This window comes from Haliotis rubra, unplaced genomic scaffold (genome assembly GCF_003918875.1).
Source record: "Haliotis rubra isolate DU_JTF1 unplaced genomic scaffold, ASM391887v1 Scf82, whole genome shotgun sequence".
Taxonomy (NCBI): Eukaryota; Metazoa; Mollusca; class Gastropoda; order Lepetellida; family Haliotidae; genus Haliotis; species Haliotis rubra.
This window is the reverse complement of record NW_025767546.1, coordinates 184,558-205,156: the sequence shown is the minus strand read 5'-3', so window position 1 is coordinate 205,156 and position 20,599 is coordinate 184,558. Positions and strand designations below refer to the sequence as shown.

General features: G+C 40.9%; 1 protein-coding gene across 1 annotated transcript in view; it reads right to left on the bottom strand.

Annotated features, from left to right (window-relative positions):
• Positions 1–20,377, bottom strand: part of LOC124262040 (dnaJ homolog subfamily C member 25 homolog) — a 30,304-nt gene extending 9,927 nt beyond the window's left edge. Inside the window, exons 1-9 of the mRNA XM_046696463.1 lie at positions 20,219–20,377; positions 12,134–12,162; positions 11,490–11,555; positions 9,283–9,336; positions 9,071–9,125; positions 8,878–8,984; positions 7,747–7,890; positions 4,697–4,761; positions 4,171–4,366 (exon numbers count right to left, since the gene is read on the bottom strand). Of these exons, the coding sequence (XP_046552419.1) occupies positions 4,171–4,366; positions 4,697–4,761; positions 7,747–7,890; positions 8,878–8,984; positions 9,071–9,125; positions 9,283–9,336; positions 11,490–11,555; positions 12,134–12,162; positions 20,219–20,327 (825 nt within the window). The 5' untranslated portion in view covers positions 20,328–20,377. The remainder of the gene's footprint in view (positions 1–4,170; positions 4,367–4,696; positions 4,762–7,746; positions 7,891–8,877; positions 8,985–9,070; positions 9,126–9,282; positions 9,337–11,489; positions 11,556–12,133; positions 12,163–20,218) is intronic.
• Between the last annotated feature and the right edge of the window lie 222 nt (positions 20,378–20,599).

Below are 20,599 nucleotides of genomic sequence, written 5' to 3'. Positions count from 1 at the left end.
CTGTTTAAAGTGCATTATACCCAACTAACTCACTCCTAAATCAACAGATACTTACATCCCACTGTGACTGACTGGGATACTGTTTAAAGTGCATTATACCCAACTAACTCACTCCTAAATCAATTGCTACTTACATCCCACTGTGACTGACTGGGATACTGTTTAAAGTGCATTATACCCAACTAACTCACTCCTACATCAAGTGCTACTTACATCACACTGTGACAGACTGGGATACTGTTTAAAGTGAATTATACCCAACTAACTCACTCCTACATCAACAGGTACTTACATCCCACTGTGACTGACTGGGATACTGTTTAAAGTGCATTATACCCAACTAACTCACTCCTAAATCAACAAGTACTTACATCCCACTGTGACTGACTGGGATACTGTTTAAAGTGCACTATACCCAACTAACTCACTCCTACATCAAGTGCTACTTACATCCAACTGTGACTGACTGGGATACTGTTTAAAAGTGCACTATACCCAACTAACTCCACTCCTACATCAAGTGCTACTTACATCCCACTGTGACTGACTGGGATACTGTTTAAAGTGAATTATACCCAACTAACTCACTCCTACATCAAGTGCTACTTACATCCCACCGTAACTGACTGGGATACTGTTTAAAGTGCATTATACCCAACTAACTCACTCCTACATCAACAGGTACTTACATCCCACTGTGACTGACTGGGATACTGTTTAAAGTGCATTATACCCAACTAACTCACTCCTACATCAAGTGCTACTTACATCCCACTGTGACTGACTGGGATACTGTTTAAAGTGAATTATACCCAACTAACTCACTCCTACATCAAGTGCTACTTACATCCCACCGTAACTGACTGGGATACTGTTTAAAGTGCATTATACCCAACTAACTCACTCCTACATCAAATGCTACTTACATCCCACTGTGACTGACTGGGATACTGTTTAAAGTGCACTATACCCAACTAACTCACTCCTACATCAAGTGCTACTTACATCCCACTGTGACTGACTGGGATACTGTTTAAAGTGCATTATACCCAACTAACTCACTCCTACATCAAGTGCTACTTACATCCCACCGTAACTGACTGGGATACTGTTTAAAAGTGCATTAGAACCAACTAACTCACTCCTACATCAACAGGTACTTACATCCCACTGTGACTGACTGGGATACTGTTTAAAGTGCACTATACCCAACTAACTCACTCCTACATCAAGTGCTACTTACATCCCACTGTGACTGACTGGGATACTGTTTAAAGTGCACTATACCCAACTAACTCACTCCTACATCAAGTGCTACTTACATCCCACTGTGACTGACTGGGATACTGTTTAAAGTGAATTATACCCAACTAACTCACTCCTAAATCAACAGATACTTACATCCCACTGTGACTGACTGGGATACTGTTTAAAGTGCATTATACCCAACTAACTCACTCCTACATCAAGTGCTACTTACATCCAACTGTGACTGACTGGGATACTGTTTTAAAGTGCATTATACCCAACTAACTCCTCCTACATCAAGTGCTACTTACATCCCACTGTGACTGACTGGGATACTGTTTAAAGTGCATTATACCCAACTAACTCACTCCTAAATCAAGTGCTACTTACATCCAACTGTGACTGACTGGGATACTGTTTAAAGTGCATTATACCCAACTAACTCACTCCTACATCAAGTGCTACTTACATCCCACTGTGACTGACTGGGATACTGTTTAAAGTGCATTATACCCAACTAACTCACTCCTAAATCAAGTGCTACTTACATCCCACTGTGACTGACTGGGATACTGTTTAAAGTGCATTATACCCAACTAACTCACTCCTACATCAAGTGCTACTTACATCACACTGTGACAGACTGGGATACTGTTTAAAGTGAATTATACCCAACTAACTCACTCCTACATCAAGTGCTACTTACATCCCATCGTAACTGACTGGGATACTGTTTAAAAGTGCATTATACCCAACTAACTCCTCCCTACATCAAATGCTACTTACATCCCACTGTGACTGACTGGGATACTGTTTAAAAGTGCATTATACCCAACTAACTCACTCCTACATCAAGTGCTACTTACATCCCACTGTGACAGACTGGGATACTGTTTAAAGTGAATTATACCCAACTAACTCACTCCTACATCAAGTGCTACTTACACCCCACCGTAACTGACTGGGATACTGTTTAAAGTGCACTATACCCAACTAACTCACTCCTACATCAAGTGCTACTTACATCCAACTGTGACTGACTGGGATACTGTTTAAAGTGCACTATACCCAACTAACTCACTCCTACATCAAGTGCTACTTACATCCCACTGTGACTGACTGGGATACTGTTTAAAGTGCATTATACCCAACTAACTCACTCCTACATCAAGTGCTACTTACATCCCACCGTAACTGACTGGGATACTGTTTAAAGTGCATTAGAACCAACTAACTCACTCCTACATCAACAGGTACTTACATCCCACTGTGACTGACTGGGATACTGTTTAAAGTGCATTATACCCAACTAACTCACTCCTACATCAAGTGCTACTTACATCCCACTGTGACTGACTGGGATACTGTTTAAAGTGCACTATACCCAACTAACTCACTCCTACATCAAGTGCTACTTACATCCCACTGTGACTGACTGGGATACTGTTTAAAAGTGAATTATACCCAACTAACTCACTCCTAAATCAACAGATACTTAGATACCACTGTGACTGACTGGGATACTGTTTAAAGTGCATTATACCCAACTAACTCACTCCTACATCAAGTGCTACTTACATCCAACTGTGACTGACTGGGATACTGTTTAAAGTGCATTATACCCAACTAACTCACTCCTACATCAAGTGCTACTTACATCCAACTGTGACTGACTGGGATACTGTTTAAAGTGCATTATACCCAACTAACTCACTCCTAAATCAAGTGCTACTTACATCCCACTGTGACTGACTGGGATACTGTTTAAAGTGCATTATACCCAACTAACTCACTCCTACATCAAGTGCTACTTACATCCCACTGTGACTGACTGGGATACTGTTTAAAGTGCATTATACCCAACTAACTCACTCCTAAATCAAAGTGCTACTTACATCCAACTGTGACTGACTGGGATACTGTTTAAAGTGCATTATACCCAACTAACTCACTCCTACATCAAGTGCTACTTACATCACACTGTGACAGACTGGGATACTGTTTAAAGTGAATTATACCCAACTAACTCACTCCTACATCAAGTGCTACTTACATCCCATCGTAACTGACTGGGATACTGTTTAAAGTGCATTATACCCAACTAACTCACTCCTACATCAAATGCTACTTACATCCAACTGTGACTGACTGGGATACTGTTTAAAGTGCATTATACCCAACTAACTCACTCCTAAATCAAGTGCTACTTACATCCCACCGTAACTGACTGGGATACTGTTTAAAGTGCATTAGAACCAACTAACTCACTCCTACATCAACAGGTACTTACATCCCACTGTGACTGACTGGGATACTGTTTAAAGTGCATTAGAACCAACTAACTCACTCCTAAATCAAGTGCTACTTACATCCCACCATAACTGACTGGGATACTGTTTAAAGTGCATTATACCCAACTAACTCACTCCTACATCAACAGGTACTTACATCCCACTGTGACTGACTGGGATACTGTTTAAAGTGCATTAGAACCAACTAACTCACTCCTAAACCAAGTGCTACTTACATCCCACCGTAACTGACTGGGATACTGTTTAAAGTGCATTAGAACCAACTAACTCACTCCTAAACCAAGTGCTACTTACATCCCACCGTAACTGACTGGGATACTGTTTAAAGTGCATTAGAACCAACTAACTCACTCCTACATCAACAGGTACTTACATCCCACTGTGACTGACTGGGATACTGTTTAAAGTGCATTATACCCAACTAACTCACTCCTACATCAACAGGTACTTACATCCCACTGTGACTGACTGGGATACTGTTTAAAGTGCATTAGAACCAACTAACTCACTCCTACATCAACAGGTACTTACATCCCACTGTGACTGACTGGGATACTGTTTAAAGTGCATTATACCCAACTAACTCACTCCTAAACCAAGTGCTACTTACATCCCACTGCGACTGACTCAGCTTCATGTATTTCCGTATCTTGTAGTACATTTCCTCTTCCCCGTACTCGTTTCTGAGGATTGTGAACTTCCAGATCCAGGTGGCATACCAGATGATGTAGGTTACTGTGTAGTAGGGCAGGAACACCAGCTGTATCCATAAGATGTCCCTGTAGCTCGGTCGACTGTATCCCCCTCTGTACAACACAGAAACATTGTATCCTTTTCTTACAGCTCAGAAACATTGTACCCCCCTCTGTACAACAAAGAAACATTGCATCCCCCTCTGTACAACAAAGAAACATTGTATCCCCCTCTGTACAACAAAGAAACATTGCATACCCCACTGTACAGCATAAAAACATTGTATTCTTCTCTTACAACTCATAAACATTGCATCCCCTTCTGTATACCACAGAAACATTGTATCCTTTTCTTACAGCTCAGAAACATTGTATCCTTCCTCCATTGTGGATTCTTCATGATTCTTATACAACATTGAAAGTTCACATGATAGGTGTACAAACCGTATATCCATTTTTTCTGCTATAATCTGCCTGATAATGGCCTCCTCTTCCTCCTTGATCTCTTCCTTAAACAACACAAACAATATGGGAGTCAGATTAACGTACACGTGTGTGTGTGTGTGTGTGTGTGTGTGTGTGTGTGTTTGTATTCTAGCTTCTAAAAGCTCAGTTGAAACAGTATCACATTTCATTGCTGTTTGTTGACAACAATACATCATCCACTGTTTGTTGACAACAATACATCATCCACTGTTTGTTGACAACAATACATCATCCACTGTTTGTTGCAAACAATACATCATCCACTGTTGACAACAATACATCATCCACTGTTGACAATACATCATCCACTGTTGACAACAATACATCATCCACTGTTTGTTGACAACAATACATCATCCACTGTTTGTTGACAACAATACATCATCCACTGTTGACAACAATACATCATCCACTGTTTGTTGCAAACAATACATCATCCACTGTTGACAACAATACATCATCCACTGTTGACAACAATACATCATCCACTGTTGACAACAATACATCATCCACTGTTTGTTGACAACAATACATCATCCACTGTTTGATGACAATACATCATCCACTGTTTGATGACAATACATCATCCACTGTTTGTTGCAAACAATACATCATCCACTGTTTGTTGCAAACAGGCATCATATCCAAGGATTGACTTCAATAAAGTTTCCTTATCACTGTATCATTTCATACACTTTAATTAGGGTCAGACATCACTGGTCACACCAAACTTTACCATAGGTCGTTTAGGACTAGTAGTTTATGTAAACAAGTTTCCACGTACCGTTCGAAGGAAACAGGAAATAAGCATATAGCTTGAGTCAGGATAAGGAAAAACATTACCAGATTTGGGTATAAAACAACTATTCGTTCCACACTCCCCATAGTAGGAAGCTCACAGACCAGTGGCAATGCCTATCTCTTATATTTCATTTGTATTCTTATAATGACAATAGCTATGGAACCTACCAGAATTACAGATTATCTGTCCCTCTTGTTCGTTGTTTAATGCCGGAGTCAGTGATATTCCAGCTATATAGCGATAGTCTTTATATAAACAAGTGTTTTCCACTGATATGGCAATGTCCCCCGCCACTAATGAATGGGATATCTATATTTACTACTTTTTATTTTTGGGTCACATTCAAGATGCCTGAAATGACTGGTGTCTGCATAATCCCCCAATGTAGGCTGTCGCCATAACTGAAAACATTGGGTGCAATGTTTTATGAGATATCGCGTTTAAATAAGTTTGAAAAGTGGTCAAAGTATTGTGGCGACCTTGAAGATAAAGTCAAGGTCACTCAAATCATCTGGTGTCTGCGTAATCCCCCAATGTAGGGTGTCACCAAATTTGAGGACATTGGGTATAACAGTTCACGAGATATCGGGTTAACAACAATCGGGACGTACTGATGCCGCTGAATACATAGTCCCCCGTTCTGCGTTGTGGCGGGGAACAACAAATCAGGTGCTGCAGTCCAGTGATTGATATTCAGAGCAACGATCCATGCCTTCTGGGTGGGATAACATGCTACCAGCCACGTCACCAAGTTTGGCCATTCAGTCATCTCTTACGACAAGCATATGTTACTGGACACTTTGTGTAAGTCGGCCTCCCCTCAGAGGCCACCATTCCTTCAGCTACAATACTGGCAGCTTGGTCTACATTTCAACAGGGTCAAGAGCCAAGCAATGCTTGTGGCTGACTTTCATCTATCGTAAAGAAGACTTTCCATGTGACATACCTTACTCCTCCCTTTCCTCTATCATAGAAGACTTTCCATGTGACATACCTTACTCCTCCCTTCATAGAAGACTTTCCATGTGACATACCTTACTCCTCCCTTATCATAGAAGACTTTCCATGTGACATACCTTACTCCTCCCTTTCCTCTATCATAGAAGACTTTCCATGTGACATACCTTACTCCTCCCTTTCCTCTATCATAGAAGACTTTCCATGTGACATACCTTACTCCTCCCTTTCCTCTATCATAAGAAGACTTTCCATGTGACATACCTTACTCCTCCCTTTCCTCTATCATAGAAGACTTTCCATGTGACATACCTTACTCCTCCCTTTCCTCTATCATAGAAGACTTTCCATGTGACATACCTTACTCCTCCCTTTCCTCTATCATAGAAGACTTTCCATGTGACATACCTTACTCCTCTTTCTTTCCTCTATCATAGAAGACTTTTCCATGTGACATACCTTACTCCCTCTCCTCCCCTCTATCATAAAGAAGACTTTCCATGTGACATACCTTACTCCTCCCTTTCCTCTATCATAGAAGACTTTCCATGTGACATACCTTACTCCTCCCTTTCCTCTATCATAGAAGACTTTCCATGTGACATACCTTACTCCTCCCTTTCCTCTATCATATAGAAGACTTTCCATGTGACATACCTTACTCCTCCCTTTCCTCTATCATAGAAGACTTTCCATGTGACATACCTTCCCTTTCCTCCTCCTTTCCTCTATCCTTACTCCTCCCTTTCCCTAAAGAAGACTTTCCATGTGACATACCTTACTCCTCCCTTTCCTCTATCATAGAAGAAGTGACATTTCCATGTGACATACCTTACTCCTCCCTTTCCTTTTATCATAGAAGACTTTCCATGTGACATACCTTACTCCTCCCTTTCCTCTATCAGAAGAAGACTTTCCATGTGACATACCTTACCCTCCCTTTCCCTCTACTCCCATGTGACCCTTTCCTCCCTTTCCTCTCTATCATAGAAGACTTTCCATGTGACATACCTTACTCCTCCCTTTCCTTTATCATAGAAGACTTTCCATGTGACATACCTTACTCCTCCCTTTCCTCTATCGTAAAGAAGACTTTCCATGTGACATACCTTACTCCTCCCTTTCCTTTATCATAGAAGACTTTCCATGTGACATACCTTACTCCTCCCTTTCCTCTATCGTAGAAAGAAGACTTTCTTCCATGTGACATAGAAGACTTTCCATCATAGAAGATTTCCATGTGACATACCTTACTCCTCCCTTTCCTCTTCCTGTTGTTGTTGGCACTCAGTGTGCCCTCAGATTTAGCGATATCAATGGCCTTGCTCCGGTACTTGGGTTCCTTACACAGGTAGTTGATGGCAGTCGTGTAGTTGTTCCAGGCCCCCCAATACTGCAACATCATCACACCATGATTAGACCCATTGCCCGACGTCCGAGTCGAGGTGTTTTTTTCTGTCGGGCAAGCAAATTTGTATATCACACTGTACCGGTGTCCAGTTGACTTTCCAATGTTAATTATGTTGTTTATTTTAAAAAATCAACAAGAAAGTGTCCGGTATAGTGGAAAAATTATCAGGGCAAGTGATTTTACATATGTCACTGTTCCGGAGTACACTAGAAATTTTACAGTTATTTCCACCCCTGATTGGTCAAATGCAACATATGTTATATTTGGGATTACACTTTCTTAGTAAAGTACAAATTTTAGTACTTTTGGGGGGTTAGTCCCATTCGGGACTTGAACCCTCAGCCCTCAGAATCAGGCACCAAATCGCCAGCGCACAAAGGCAACCGCTAAGCCCTGACAACACAGACTGCACAGGCTGATCTTACCTGAATGACAGATATAACAGTGACGCATGACACAGACTGCAATGATCTTTTAATTTTATGACACCTGTGACAGATATAACAGTGACAGATATAACACAGACTGTAATGACACAGACTGCAATGATCTTACCTGTATGACAGATATAACAGTGACGATGACACAGACTGCAATGATCTTACCTGAATGACAGATATAACAGTGATGATGACACAGACTGCAATGATCTTACCTGAATGACAGATATAACAGTGACGATGACACAGACTGCAATGATCTTACCTGAATGACAGATATAACAGTGACGATGACACAGACTGCAATGATCTTACCTGAATGACAGATATAACAGTGACGATGACACAGACTGCAATGATCTTACCTGAATGACAGATATAACAGTGACGATGACACAGACTGCAATGATCTTACCTGAATGACAGATATAATATGCAATGATCTTACCTGAATGACACACAGACTGCAATGATCTTACCTGAATGACAGATATAACAGTGACGATGACACAGACTGCAATGATCTTACCTGAATGACAGATACAACAGTGATGGTGACACCAATGACGATGCGGATATCCACCTTGGGAGCCATCCTCGTCCTGTAGTAGTTGAAGTAGATGGAGTAGTACTCATCTGCAAACATACAACAGCTGGGTTGATCACATCACTGTAGTGAGTGTTATGCCAGTAGTTGGCAGTCCTGAAAGACAGTGGCTCACCTGGATTGTCCAACATGTAATCATAGTCCGCTCTCTGTTCTTCATCTTTCAGAATCTGAAACACACAAGAAAACCTTAGTGGTGTACATTCGGCACCAATGTGTTGGAAATACTTGACTCAGGTGAACATTATCAAAGTTTATGAACAAGGTAGATAAACAAGGATATAGAAATTGAAATATATTTGACTAAAAGAATAACAAATATCAAACCTCATAAGCATTGGCTATCTTCTGAAACATTTCTGCGGCTTTCTCCTTCGCCTCCTGAAACAAAAAGTTAATGTTGCATAAGCTAGGGTATTAGTAATAAGTGTAATACATATATGGTATTCCCTAGTCATTCAATAAAGATTGACAATTATTGTTGTCTTTGAAAAGTTGCATCACCTTTTCCTTTTCACATGTCATTCATGACCTTTGCTCCAACCTTCCCCTCCACACCTGACTGTAGTCCACACCTTCCTTCTCTACACTCTGGACTGTAGCCCACACCTTCCCACTTCCTGACTGCAGTCCACACCTTCCCATCTACACCTGGACTGCAGTCCACACCTTCCCTCCACACCTGACTGCAGTCCACACCTTCCCTCACCACTGCCTGACTAGTCCACACCTCTCCCACACACCTGGACTCCATCTCCCACACCTGACTGTAGTCCACATCTTCCTCCCACACCTGACTGTAGCTCACACCTGACTGCAGTCCACATCTTCCACTCTCCACGCCTGACTGCAGTCCACACCTTCCCCCCACACTTGACTAGTCCACACCTTCCCCTTTCACACCTGGCTGTAGTCCACACCTGACTGCAGTCCACATTCTTCCTCCCTCCACAACTTGACTGTAGTCCACACCTTCCCTCCACACCTGACTGTAGGAAGCTCCACCACCTGACTGTAGTCCACCTCTCCCTCCACACTTGACTGTAGTCCACACCTTCCCTCCACACACCTTGACTGTAGTCCACACCTTCCCTCTCCACACCTGACTGTAGTCCACACCCTCCCTTAGCACCTGTACCCTTCCCATCCACACCTGACTGTAGTCCACACCTTCCTCTCCTCCACCACCTGACTGTAGCCTCCACACCTTCCCATCTGTACACCTGACTGTAGTCCTTTCCTCCACACCTGACTGTAGCCCACACCTGACTGCAGTCCACATCTTCCCCTCCACCACACACCTGACTGTAGTCCACACCCTTCCTCTCCTACAACTGACTGTAGTTCAGTGACTGCACACCTGACTGCAGTCCACACCTTCCCCTCCACACCTGACTGTAGCCTACACCTGACCTGCCACACCACTGTAGTCCACACCTTCCTCTCCACACCTGACTGTAGTCCACCTGACTGTCCTTCCTCCCCATCCACACCTGGACTGCAGTCACACCTCCTCACACCTGACTGTAGTCCACACCTTCTCCCACACCTTGACTGTAGCCTTACACCTGACTGCAGTCCACATCTTCCCTCCACGCTTCTGACTGTAGTCCACACACCTCCACCCCTTCCTCCTCCACACCTGGCTGTACTGACTGCAGTCCACACCTTCCCCCACCACACCTGGACTGTAGTCCACTGTCCTCCACACCTGGACTGTAGTCACACCTACACTTGACTAGTCCACACCTTCCCCACACACCTGTCCTGCAGTCTGACTGTGTAGTCCACACCCTGACTGTAGTCCACACCTGACTGCCACACCTTCCCCTCCACACCTGACTGTAGTCCACACCTTCCCTCCACACCTGACTGTAGTCCACACTCTCCCTCCTTGGACTCACTGACTGTAGCCTAGTCCACACCTTCCCTCCACACTTGACTGTAGTCCACACCTGACTGTAGTCTCACTTCTGTACCTGACTTGTCCACACTTCCTCCCACACACTTGGACACCTGACTCTAGTCCGCTTCTTCCACACTTGACTGTAGTCCACACCTTCCTCCACACACCTGACTGTAGTCCACACCTTCCTCCCACACCTGACTGTAGTCAACACCTTCCACACCTGACTGTAGTCCACACCTTCCCCCCACACCTGACTGTAGTCCACACCTTCCCCTGGACTGTAGTCCACACCTGGACTGTGTAGTCCTACACCTTCCTCCACACCTGACTGTAGTCCACACCTTCCCCTCCACACCTGACTGTAGTCCACACCTTCACCTCCACACCTGACTGTAGTCCACACCTGACTGTAGTCCACACCTGACTGTAGTCCACACCTTCCCCTCCACACCTGACTGCAGTCCACACCTGCTTGTAGCCCACACCTTCCCCTCCACACCTGACTGTAGTCAACACCTTCCCCTCCACACCTTACTGTAGTCCACACCTTCCCCTCCACACCTTCCCCTCCACACCTGACTATAGTCCACACCTGACCTACTGTTGGTCCTTTTGAAATTCTTACCTTCCCCTTGTGCATATCCGGATGCCATTTCCGGGCCATCTTGCGATAAGCCTTGACGACGTCATTCTAAAACAGAAATCACTGAAACTAAGATTGGTACCTTTACAAACTATGGACTTTTAACTATATTTATACATAAAAAGCATCCATGCCAGAAAAATCTGAACCATTCTATAGAAACAATGTTTTTACATGAGGACCTCTACTTGACGTAATGGTGACGATTAGAGGGTGAATCATGAGAATAAAACATCTACAGTCAAATACTGTAATCAAAACTTAGAAGGCTTGAACTTATGGTTGGTATCAAAGTAAACTTTCTTCCTTCATTACACATCATTATTAAACTTCCGGTGTCAAAGTTACCGTTTTCTCAAGGTCAGCTTCCAGAGCTTCAGATGCATTGTCAGCAGAATTACCGTTTACCTCTCAACTAATTACTCATCATGGCCCCATTAACAAGGCTGAATGAGTTGGAATCTGAGGGTGAAGCACTCCAAATGGAAAAGGTATGTCAAGTTCATTTTTCGGTTTGACTGAATCGTTAAAAAAGCATATATGTAGGTCGCTTCAACTACTACACAATGGTGCTTGTGCTCTGATTAAGACATCAACTCAAACTAAATATGAGATTAAACGCAAACCTTGCTTGAGTCCCTTGTGACGTCAAGAACTGAAACAAAATAATGGCAGCCATGAATAGAAATTTGAAACCAGAAACTATGAACACATTTTATTAGAACATCATCAACAATGCTCTGTACGAACTGAGTTGAAGAGTACCTAGCTCCAGTAAAGAGGTTCCTGATGTACTTTCTGCCCTGCAGGAACAGACATGTCTAATGCCTCTGTCCATCCTGGTCAAATGAGCAAATCCGACTGTTCCCTAATTAAATGTTAATAAAAATATACATATTCCATTTCAGCGTAATCATCAATTCCTGCCATTTTCAGTCATTCTGCACAGACAACATTCCAGTCACTCTGAACACATCTTACTTCTATCATGCTGAACACATCAAACCCGATTCCTGTCAATCTGAACACAACTCACCATACTGTCAAGCTGAACACAACTCACTATGCTGTCAAGCTGAACACAACTCACTATCCTGTCAATCTCAACACAACTCACTACACTGTCAAGCTGAACACAACTCACCATCCAGACAATCTGAACACAACTCACCATACTGTCAATCTGAACACAACTCACTATCCTGTCAATCTGAATACAACTCACCATCCAGTCAATCTGAATACAACTCACCTTACTATCAATGGGAACACAACTCACTCACTATCTTGTTAATCGGTACACAACTCACTATCCTGTCAATCGAAACACAACTCAACATCCTGTCAATCTGAATACAACTCACCATACTGTCAATCTGAATACAACTCACCATCCAGTCAATCTGAATACAACTAACCATCCAGTCAATCTGAATACAACTCACCTTACTGTCAATGGGAACACAACTCACTATCTTGTTAATCGGAACAACTCACTGTCCTGTCAATCTGAACACAACTCACTATCCTGTCAATCTGAATACAACTCACCATCCAGTCAATCTGAATACAACTCACCTTACTATCAATGGGAACACAACTCACTCACTATCTTGTTAATCAGTACACAACTCACTATCCTGTCAATCGAAACACAACTCAACATCCTGTCAATCTGAATACAACTCACCATCCTGTCAATCTGAATACAACTCACCATCCTGTCAATCTGAACACAACTCACTATCCTGTCAATCTGAATACAACTCACCATCCAGTCAATCTGAATACAACTCACCTTACTATCAATGGGAACACAACTCACTCACTATCTTGTTAATCGGTACACAACTCACTATCCTGTCAATCGAAACACAACTCAACATCCTGTCAATCTGAATACAACTCACCATCCTGTCAATCTGAATACAACTCACCATCCAGTCAATCTGAATACAACTAACCATCCAGTCAATCTGAATACAACTCACCTTACTGTCAATGGGAACACAACTCACTATCTTGTTAATCGGAACAACTCACTATCCTGTCAATCTGAATACAACTCACTATCCAGTCAATCTGAACACAACTCACCATCCAGTCAATCTGAATACAACTCACCATACTGTCAATCTTAATACAACTCACCTTACTGTCAATGGGAACACAACTCACTATCTTGTTAATAGGAACAACTCACTATCCTGTCAATCGAAACACAACTCACTATCCTGTCAATCTGAACACTACTCACTATCCTGTCAATCTCAACACAACTCACCATCCAGTCAATCTCAACACAACTCAATATCCAGTCAATCTGAATACAACTCACCATCCAGTCAATCTGAATACAACTCACCTTACTGTCAATCTGAACACAACCCACCATCCTGTCAATCTCAACACAACTCACCATGCAGTCAATCTGAACACAACCCACTAACCTGTCAATCTGAACACAACTCACCATACTGTCAATCTGAATACAACTCACCATCCAGTCAATCTGAATACAACTCACCATCCAGTCAATCTGAATACAACTCACCTTACTGTCAATGGGAACACAACTCACTATCTTGTTAATCGGAACAACTCACTATCCTGTCAATCCGAACACAACTCACCATCCTGTCAATCTGAACACAACTCACCATCCAGTCAATCTGAACACAACTCACCATACTGTCGTTCTGAACACAACTCACCATCCTGTCAATCACCACACACTGGCAGACACCGGCATTCTTTAATGAGCTTTTAGCACACCACAAGCACATACCATGTATAATTCACATGCTTCACATAGTCTTTTTCTCATTAAGTCAGACATTATTTCTTTAAACTTGATGCCTTGAGCAGACAAATTTCTAATGTTAATGCTGCGGCCATGGCATACTGTACAACAATGTAAATCATTACACCAGTGTGTGTAGCCTTTAGTATAGAACCAAACCTGCAAACACTCGCACTGCAGACCTCGGAGTTCATTATTATAGCATGAGGTGACAGCAATTCAGCTGAATAATATTTCCATCTTCCATGAACACATGATGAAATCAATGGCAGGAAATTCCAATAATGTATATTCCAATGAGATAGAGCAGGCCACAGCAAAGTCTGTTACATGCAATACTTAATCTAGCTCTTAATTCCATTGCTTATTGTGACCTTTGTTTAAAATGGTATTGTTTCTGGCTAAGTCCAATATACTTCAATATGTCACTTTATCAATGTGAGCAAAGGACACATGCAATTTCCGCATTAATTTCCTGGTTGCAATTGCATGTAAGATATGTCAATATTGCTAAATGGCGATGTCAAGATAAATCAATCAGTTCAGTGAAAGTATATACACAATGTCAACTGCGGTTGTATTGCAAACATTTTACAATGACAGAATGCTTTAGAAGTGACATAAAACTGAACTGGACATGTTCTTATAAATATTCATAAAAATAAATATTTGATTAAAGTGGTATCTTTTGACAAATATCATGCATTTCAAATTTAAGATTGAGAAAAGAATTATACATATCAAGAAAACAAAACTTTACAGGAGATGTTTGGGCTTCAGATCTAATATTTCAACCCATCAGAGTGTATCACAAACACTCATCCATCTTAAAAAGGTTTAAAATATAATTTCATGTGAAATATAATGTCAATGTATCATCCCAAAACAGATAATATCAACAGATACTTACTTATGATGGTAAATATATCAACAGTAAGGCTATTCCTCACAACATAATCAACAAAACACTACACATGGTATAGGTAACCATGACAACTTAAAGTCACTTATGTGGCATCTACATAATTCATAAACTCAACCAAGAACATTATATCAGCATGGTGACAGATGCAGCCCACTCCATCAGGAACCAGACCGACTGATATATTCTTACAAGGAAATGTGAACAGGTTGACATCAGAGATGTAAGGGATGAGAATGTGGAAACACTGGTGAGGGAACGGCCTAACGATTTCCCTGGTTCACATTGTCAACCAACATGAAGAGAGACTTTTATGTGACAACTGAAAGAAACATCTGACACAACATCTATCAACAACTTGATGTTTCAGACACTATCCACAAAACAGGAAATAACAAGTATCTTGCTTGCATTCATGTACCTTGAAAGGAAACACTTCATTGCATTGTCTATGTATTTGGGAGGGAGGTTACTATGACTAACTAAGAAAGGGCTTTTGTCTTAATATACACCTAAAGGGGTTTTCATCTAAGCATAGCAGGGCTTTTCTCTTCATATGAACAGGCTTTTGTCTTGCATGGACGAGCTTTTTTCTTCAATATAGTCTGTCTCACAGTCCCTGAACCACATTATGTTCCCTACTGCCAAGCCCTCTCTGCAGCGCTAAAGCCCTAAACGAAGCAAGTCTAGATTTCCTCAGGGTCTGCCTTGGGCTCCTTTTCAATTTAAATGGGCTTGTTTGTTACTATTAAAATTATATATATTCAGAGACTAAGCATTAGTCTATCTTGAATATTATACAGTAAGTTTGTGTTGTAATATATATGGACTGAAGCCACCATCAGGCCAAGCCAGGTTACAACCTTGGAGGGAGGCTGGAGGTTTAGATCTGGTAGCAGTGTCTGGAAATGTTATCACTGTCTGGGACACTCACTATTAGTTCTTCATTACCATATTTACTCATAGTTATACAGTGAGGCTGATAAATCTGCTAATCTGATCAGTGCGTCAGCTGTGGTGTTTATGTGATAAAATATTTTGTAAGCGACACATTTTTCACATCCAATTTGTCAGCAAACCTCAGCACATATGGTTCAATAGATACTGATAGCTGACATGTCTCTGAGTATCACTTGCAGACCTTGTATGATACACAGTCAAGCTTGCTGTTACACCACACTTCGCAAACCTCCAGCAATATCACAGCAGGAGACACCAGAAATGTACTTCACACAATTCTTCACCTATGTGCTTATCAGCAACATTTCAGCAATATGACCAACATTTACACATACGCTGGTCAGGTATTATAACTTACAGCAAATGAATGTAATTACATGTACGCATACAGTTATTGATTACACCTAAATATCCAGAGTAGCACAGGTAAAATAGAACTTATAACAATGAACCTCATCAAACCCACCATGTTAAACACAATCTATAAGAATCTATATAATTGCCAAAGTCAAACATCAACATATATTAATACAGCATTTCAGTCTTCAGTATTCCCTGCTATGGAGTGAGAAGTCAATTAAAGTGAGCAGCTTGTTAGGTGTGTGGGAAAGGGTGCCAGCTGAGGGGGCCTGACTGGGGCCTCATTGTGTAGCAGCCATATGGCACTTGAACACACAATGGAATCAATAGCCTATTACCAGCAATAATAGCATCTTGAAACATCCACGACCACGCAAATATTACAATTACCAGGACACTTCTTCAAAAATAAAATCTGATACTATTTTCATTGATATTTCATACAGATATAGTTTCATTAAACATTTTGTTGATGGGCATTCCTGATGAAGATAAAATGTTTCCATGAAAGCTAAGATGATTATGTTTTATTGACACATAAATGACTATCACCTACAGATACTGCATGAAAAGGGATATATATGTGGATACATATTTGACCAGTTGTTAACAAGATAGACATATTTTTGCAAGCAATGTAGCTTCAGTAATACTATTTTGGTTGGTTAATTGCAAAATAACCTAATCACAAGAATTAATTTGACTTAGCATAAATAGCTATGTAACTATAAATATAATCAACATTATGCATTTTAAACTGACTTAGCAATGACCTGTTTTCCTACTAAATGGAGTAACACAGACAACATTATGCCCAACATAAGAGAAATACACTGAGTTACACATGTCATTAATTCTACCTACAAAACCTAGCTAGTTTGTCAACCACATAAACTTGACAAAGTGTCACCAGATATCCTCTGTTTAATATTAGAAGAATTAATTGTTTCCATGTGAGGTATTATTGTCATATATAATGACTCAATCTGTGCAAATAACAGACAAATATAACCTATATAGCTATCTGCTAATAGTGTTATCCTGCTGTTATTTCTCTCCTCTATATGTGTCTGAAGTACGTATAGCCAAGACGCACTGTGTCAACCCTTCACAATGCTTTTCCCAAGTACCCTTGGACAGTCACCCATTGTGTGAACGGTTTTGTAAAATAATCATCAGTTATGTGAAATAAGGACCAGAAATAAGAAATGAGACAAGTGTCAATGTCTGGAGAGAAATGGTCTTTTGTTATGACTAAAGAGTTTGAAGACTGTAAATATAAGTAGTAGTATGTTTCATTCAACAGTTGTATTTGTAAAGGTATACTAGATGGACAGAAGCAAACTCTACTGACATCAAATTGTTTCTGCAGATGTGTTTGTCATAACTCCTCACCAGGACACTACATTTATTTATCTTCAAATAACCAGTTTCCATGGTTATTAGAAATATGATGCTGAAGACAATCACTAGTTCAATTGTCATCGCTTAAACTATCCCCTGTCATCTCTCATGTTTCCTTAAACTATCCCCTGTCATCTCTCATGTTTCCTTAAACTATCCCCTGTCATCTCTCATGTTTCCTTAAACTATCCCCTGTCATCTCTCGTTTCCTTAAACTATCCCCTGTCATCTCTCATGTTTCCTTAAACTATCCCCTGTCATCTCTCATGTTAAACTATCCCCTGTCATCTCTCATGTTAAACTATCCCCTGTCATCTCTCATGTTAAACTATCCCCTGTCATCTCTCATGTTAAACTATCCCCTGTCATCTCTCATGTTAAACTATCCCCTGTCATCTCTCATGTTAAACTATCCCCTGTCATCTCTCATGTTAAACTATCCCCTGTCATCTCTCATGTTTCCCATGTTTATGATCCTGTTTATTGTTGTTTTGCAATTTTCCCCAAAAAGCATGACTGAGATGGACAAGTGACATCGCCTGTTCCCTTAGTGCAAGTCCTCAGAGTGCTCACACTCACTCATTTCATACAATGTTTCTGCAGCAAACTATCATTCATACCACGCCTACATTTCCCAAATAATGCTATAATATGTTATAACATATGCAAATACCAAGGTTTTTTTAAACTAAACTTATGAGAACACACTCCATGTTTAAGCCACTGGTTTGGAATACTGATTAGTGCAGTTAGATGAGCAGATGGTTGCCTCTACTAAACTGCCACAGGAACAGTATCTATAAAACACCCCCAAATATACTACCCATCAAACGTTTAGACACACTAGTGTAAATGTAGCCACTTACTTCAGTCAACTGTTCAAAACTAGATTTTGCAAAATATTCCATACTGTTTAAAGGTACTGTTTATACACGAACCGATGTATTGTAAAACAAATTTGTAACGTTAAAAAGATTATTGTCATGAGTTCCATAAATGATGAAACTCAGTGAAAATTGGTGAATTCTTCATAAAACTTTACACCAAAGCGGAGCTATTCACATGCATGATACTTGCACATGCTTTTCAGCAATTTGATGCATGATCCTCGTGCAATTCATCTGCATAAAGTTTGCATTTGGTTCCCACAAGTTAGTGGAGAAATTCATCTTCAATGTAGCCATACATATATATACATAACATACAGTGAGTGCTTTAATTAAGTGAGTCTAAACTTTTGATGGGCAGTATATATCAGAGATGACCCCAAAACTATTCCATTTTATTTATAACTCCAAGGGGTACATTCCAAATGATTTTACACCAGATTTACAAATGGACACCCAAACTAGCAGACTCAAACATATTAACTTATCATTTCTATTTCAGTACTCATGAAAATGTTTTAGAACGGCTGAAAGGAACGTTCTTTAATGACAGTGAACATTGGTATTGCTGTTTGAGCATGTTGAGAAGATGTGCTAAATTAAATGAGTGAAACAGGAACATAAAATTCCAAACAATTTAGCAGGTGGTGTTTTAAAGCCGAATGGTGGCATCAAAATACAATTAAAATAGGGTTCGCACAGATACCATGGTAACGATTTCAGTGTCTATGTAAAGTGTACAGAGAATAAAGGCTCAGGACATATTCCTTGGTTCTCTGCAGAGAATAGTTATTCACTAAGTAAAATGGACAACACAAAGCATGTTTAATGTGTTCTCACTGGTGGTCAAATAAACTTTCTGTTCTGAAGTGTTTGTGGAGTATTACACTGCACGTTAGACACAGCTACCATGTTCCAGGGTGTTGCCAAAGTGTCAATTCAGTAAGCATGGCAAGGCGATAGAAATTGCTCCCATTAAAGAGTATGATGCAGTATATAGTGATCATGGTGATGCAACTGTTCGAGTTGATATATTAAGTTGAAAAATACGATCATACATCTAAGTGAATAACACTCCATGTCCTGAAATCTGCCTAGTACCGGTGCCATGTTCACATGATACTATTTAGAACAATTCAAGGAATCTATTAGGAATTTCAATTAAGGCAGGTTGGCGAAAGATTTGGGCAGTGATCTGCACCAGATAGTGATTCCTAGATTACAAATTGACACACAAAATCATTGGACGTAACCGATGTATGAACCACATCGATTCCGCAAGTGCGCGAAAACTATGTCGTTACTGGCCAACACAAGTACACGTTCAGATTCATTTGAATGAAGCTAGACTAAAGCTTTGGTGATATTAACTTACTGTCATAGCAGTTTTCCCTGCCACAGTAGATTCCTTCAATGAACGCATCCACACACGAGATTGCTGCTAAGAGAAGCACTAAAACTTGTACACCGGCCATTCCTGCCATGTTGACACTTCGGCCATGTAGGCTAGCCCAAGATAAGGAAGGAGACCTGAGTCAGCTAACGGCTCTTTACAGAGTACTTATCCTGGCAACGCAGTGTGCCGAGTTTAACACCGTTACTTTCATACGTGTACATACTATCGACAGAAGTGGGAAGTCATGATCGAATGTAGCTCGTTCGAGTACATGTACACTTACAATGCCGTGGCGTTGCATCTGAACGTAACATTTATTCACGATGAAATTCCACTTCATGCATGAACCGACAATATATA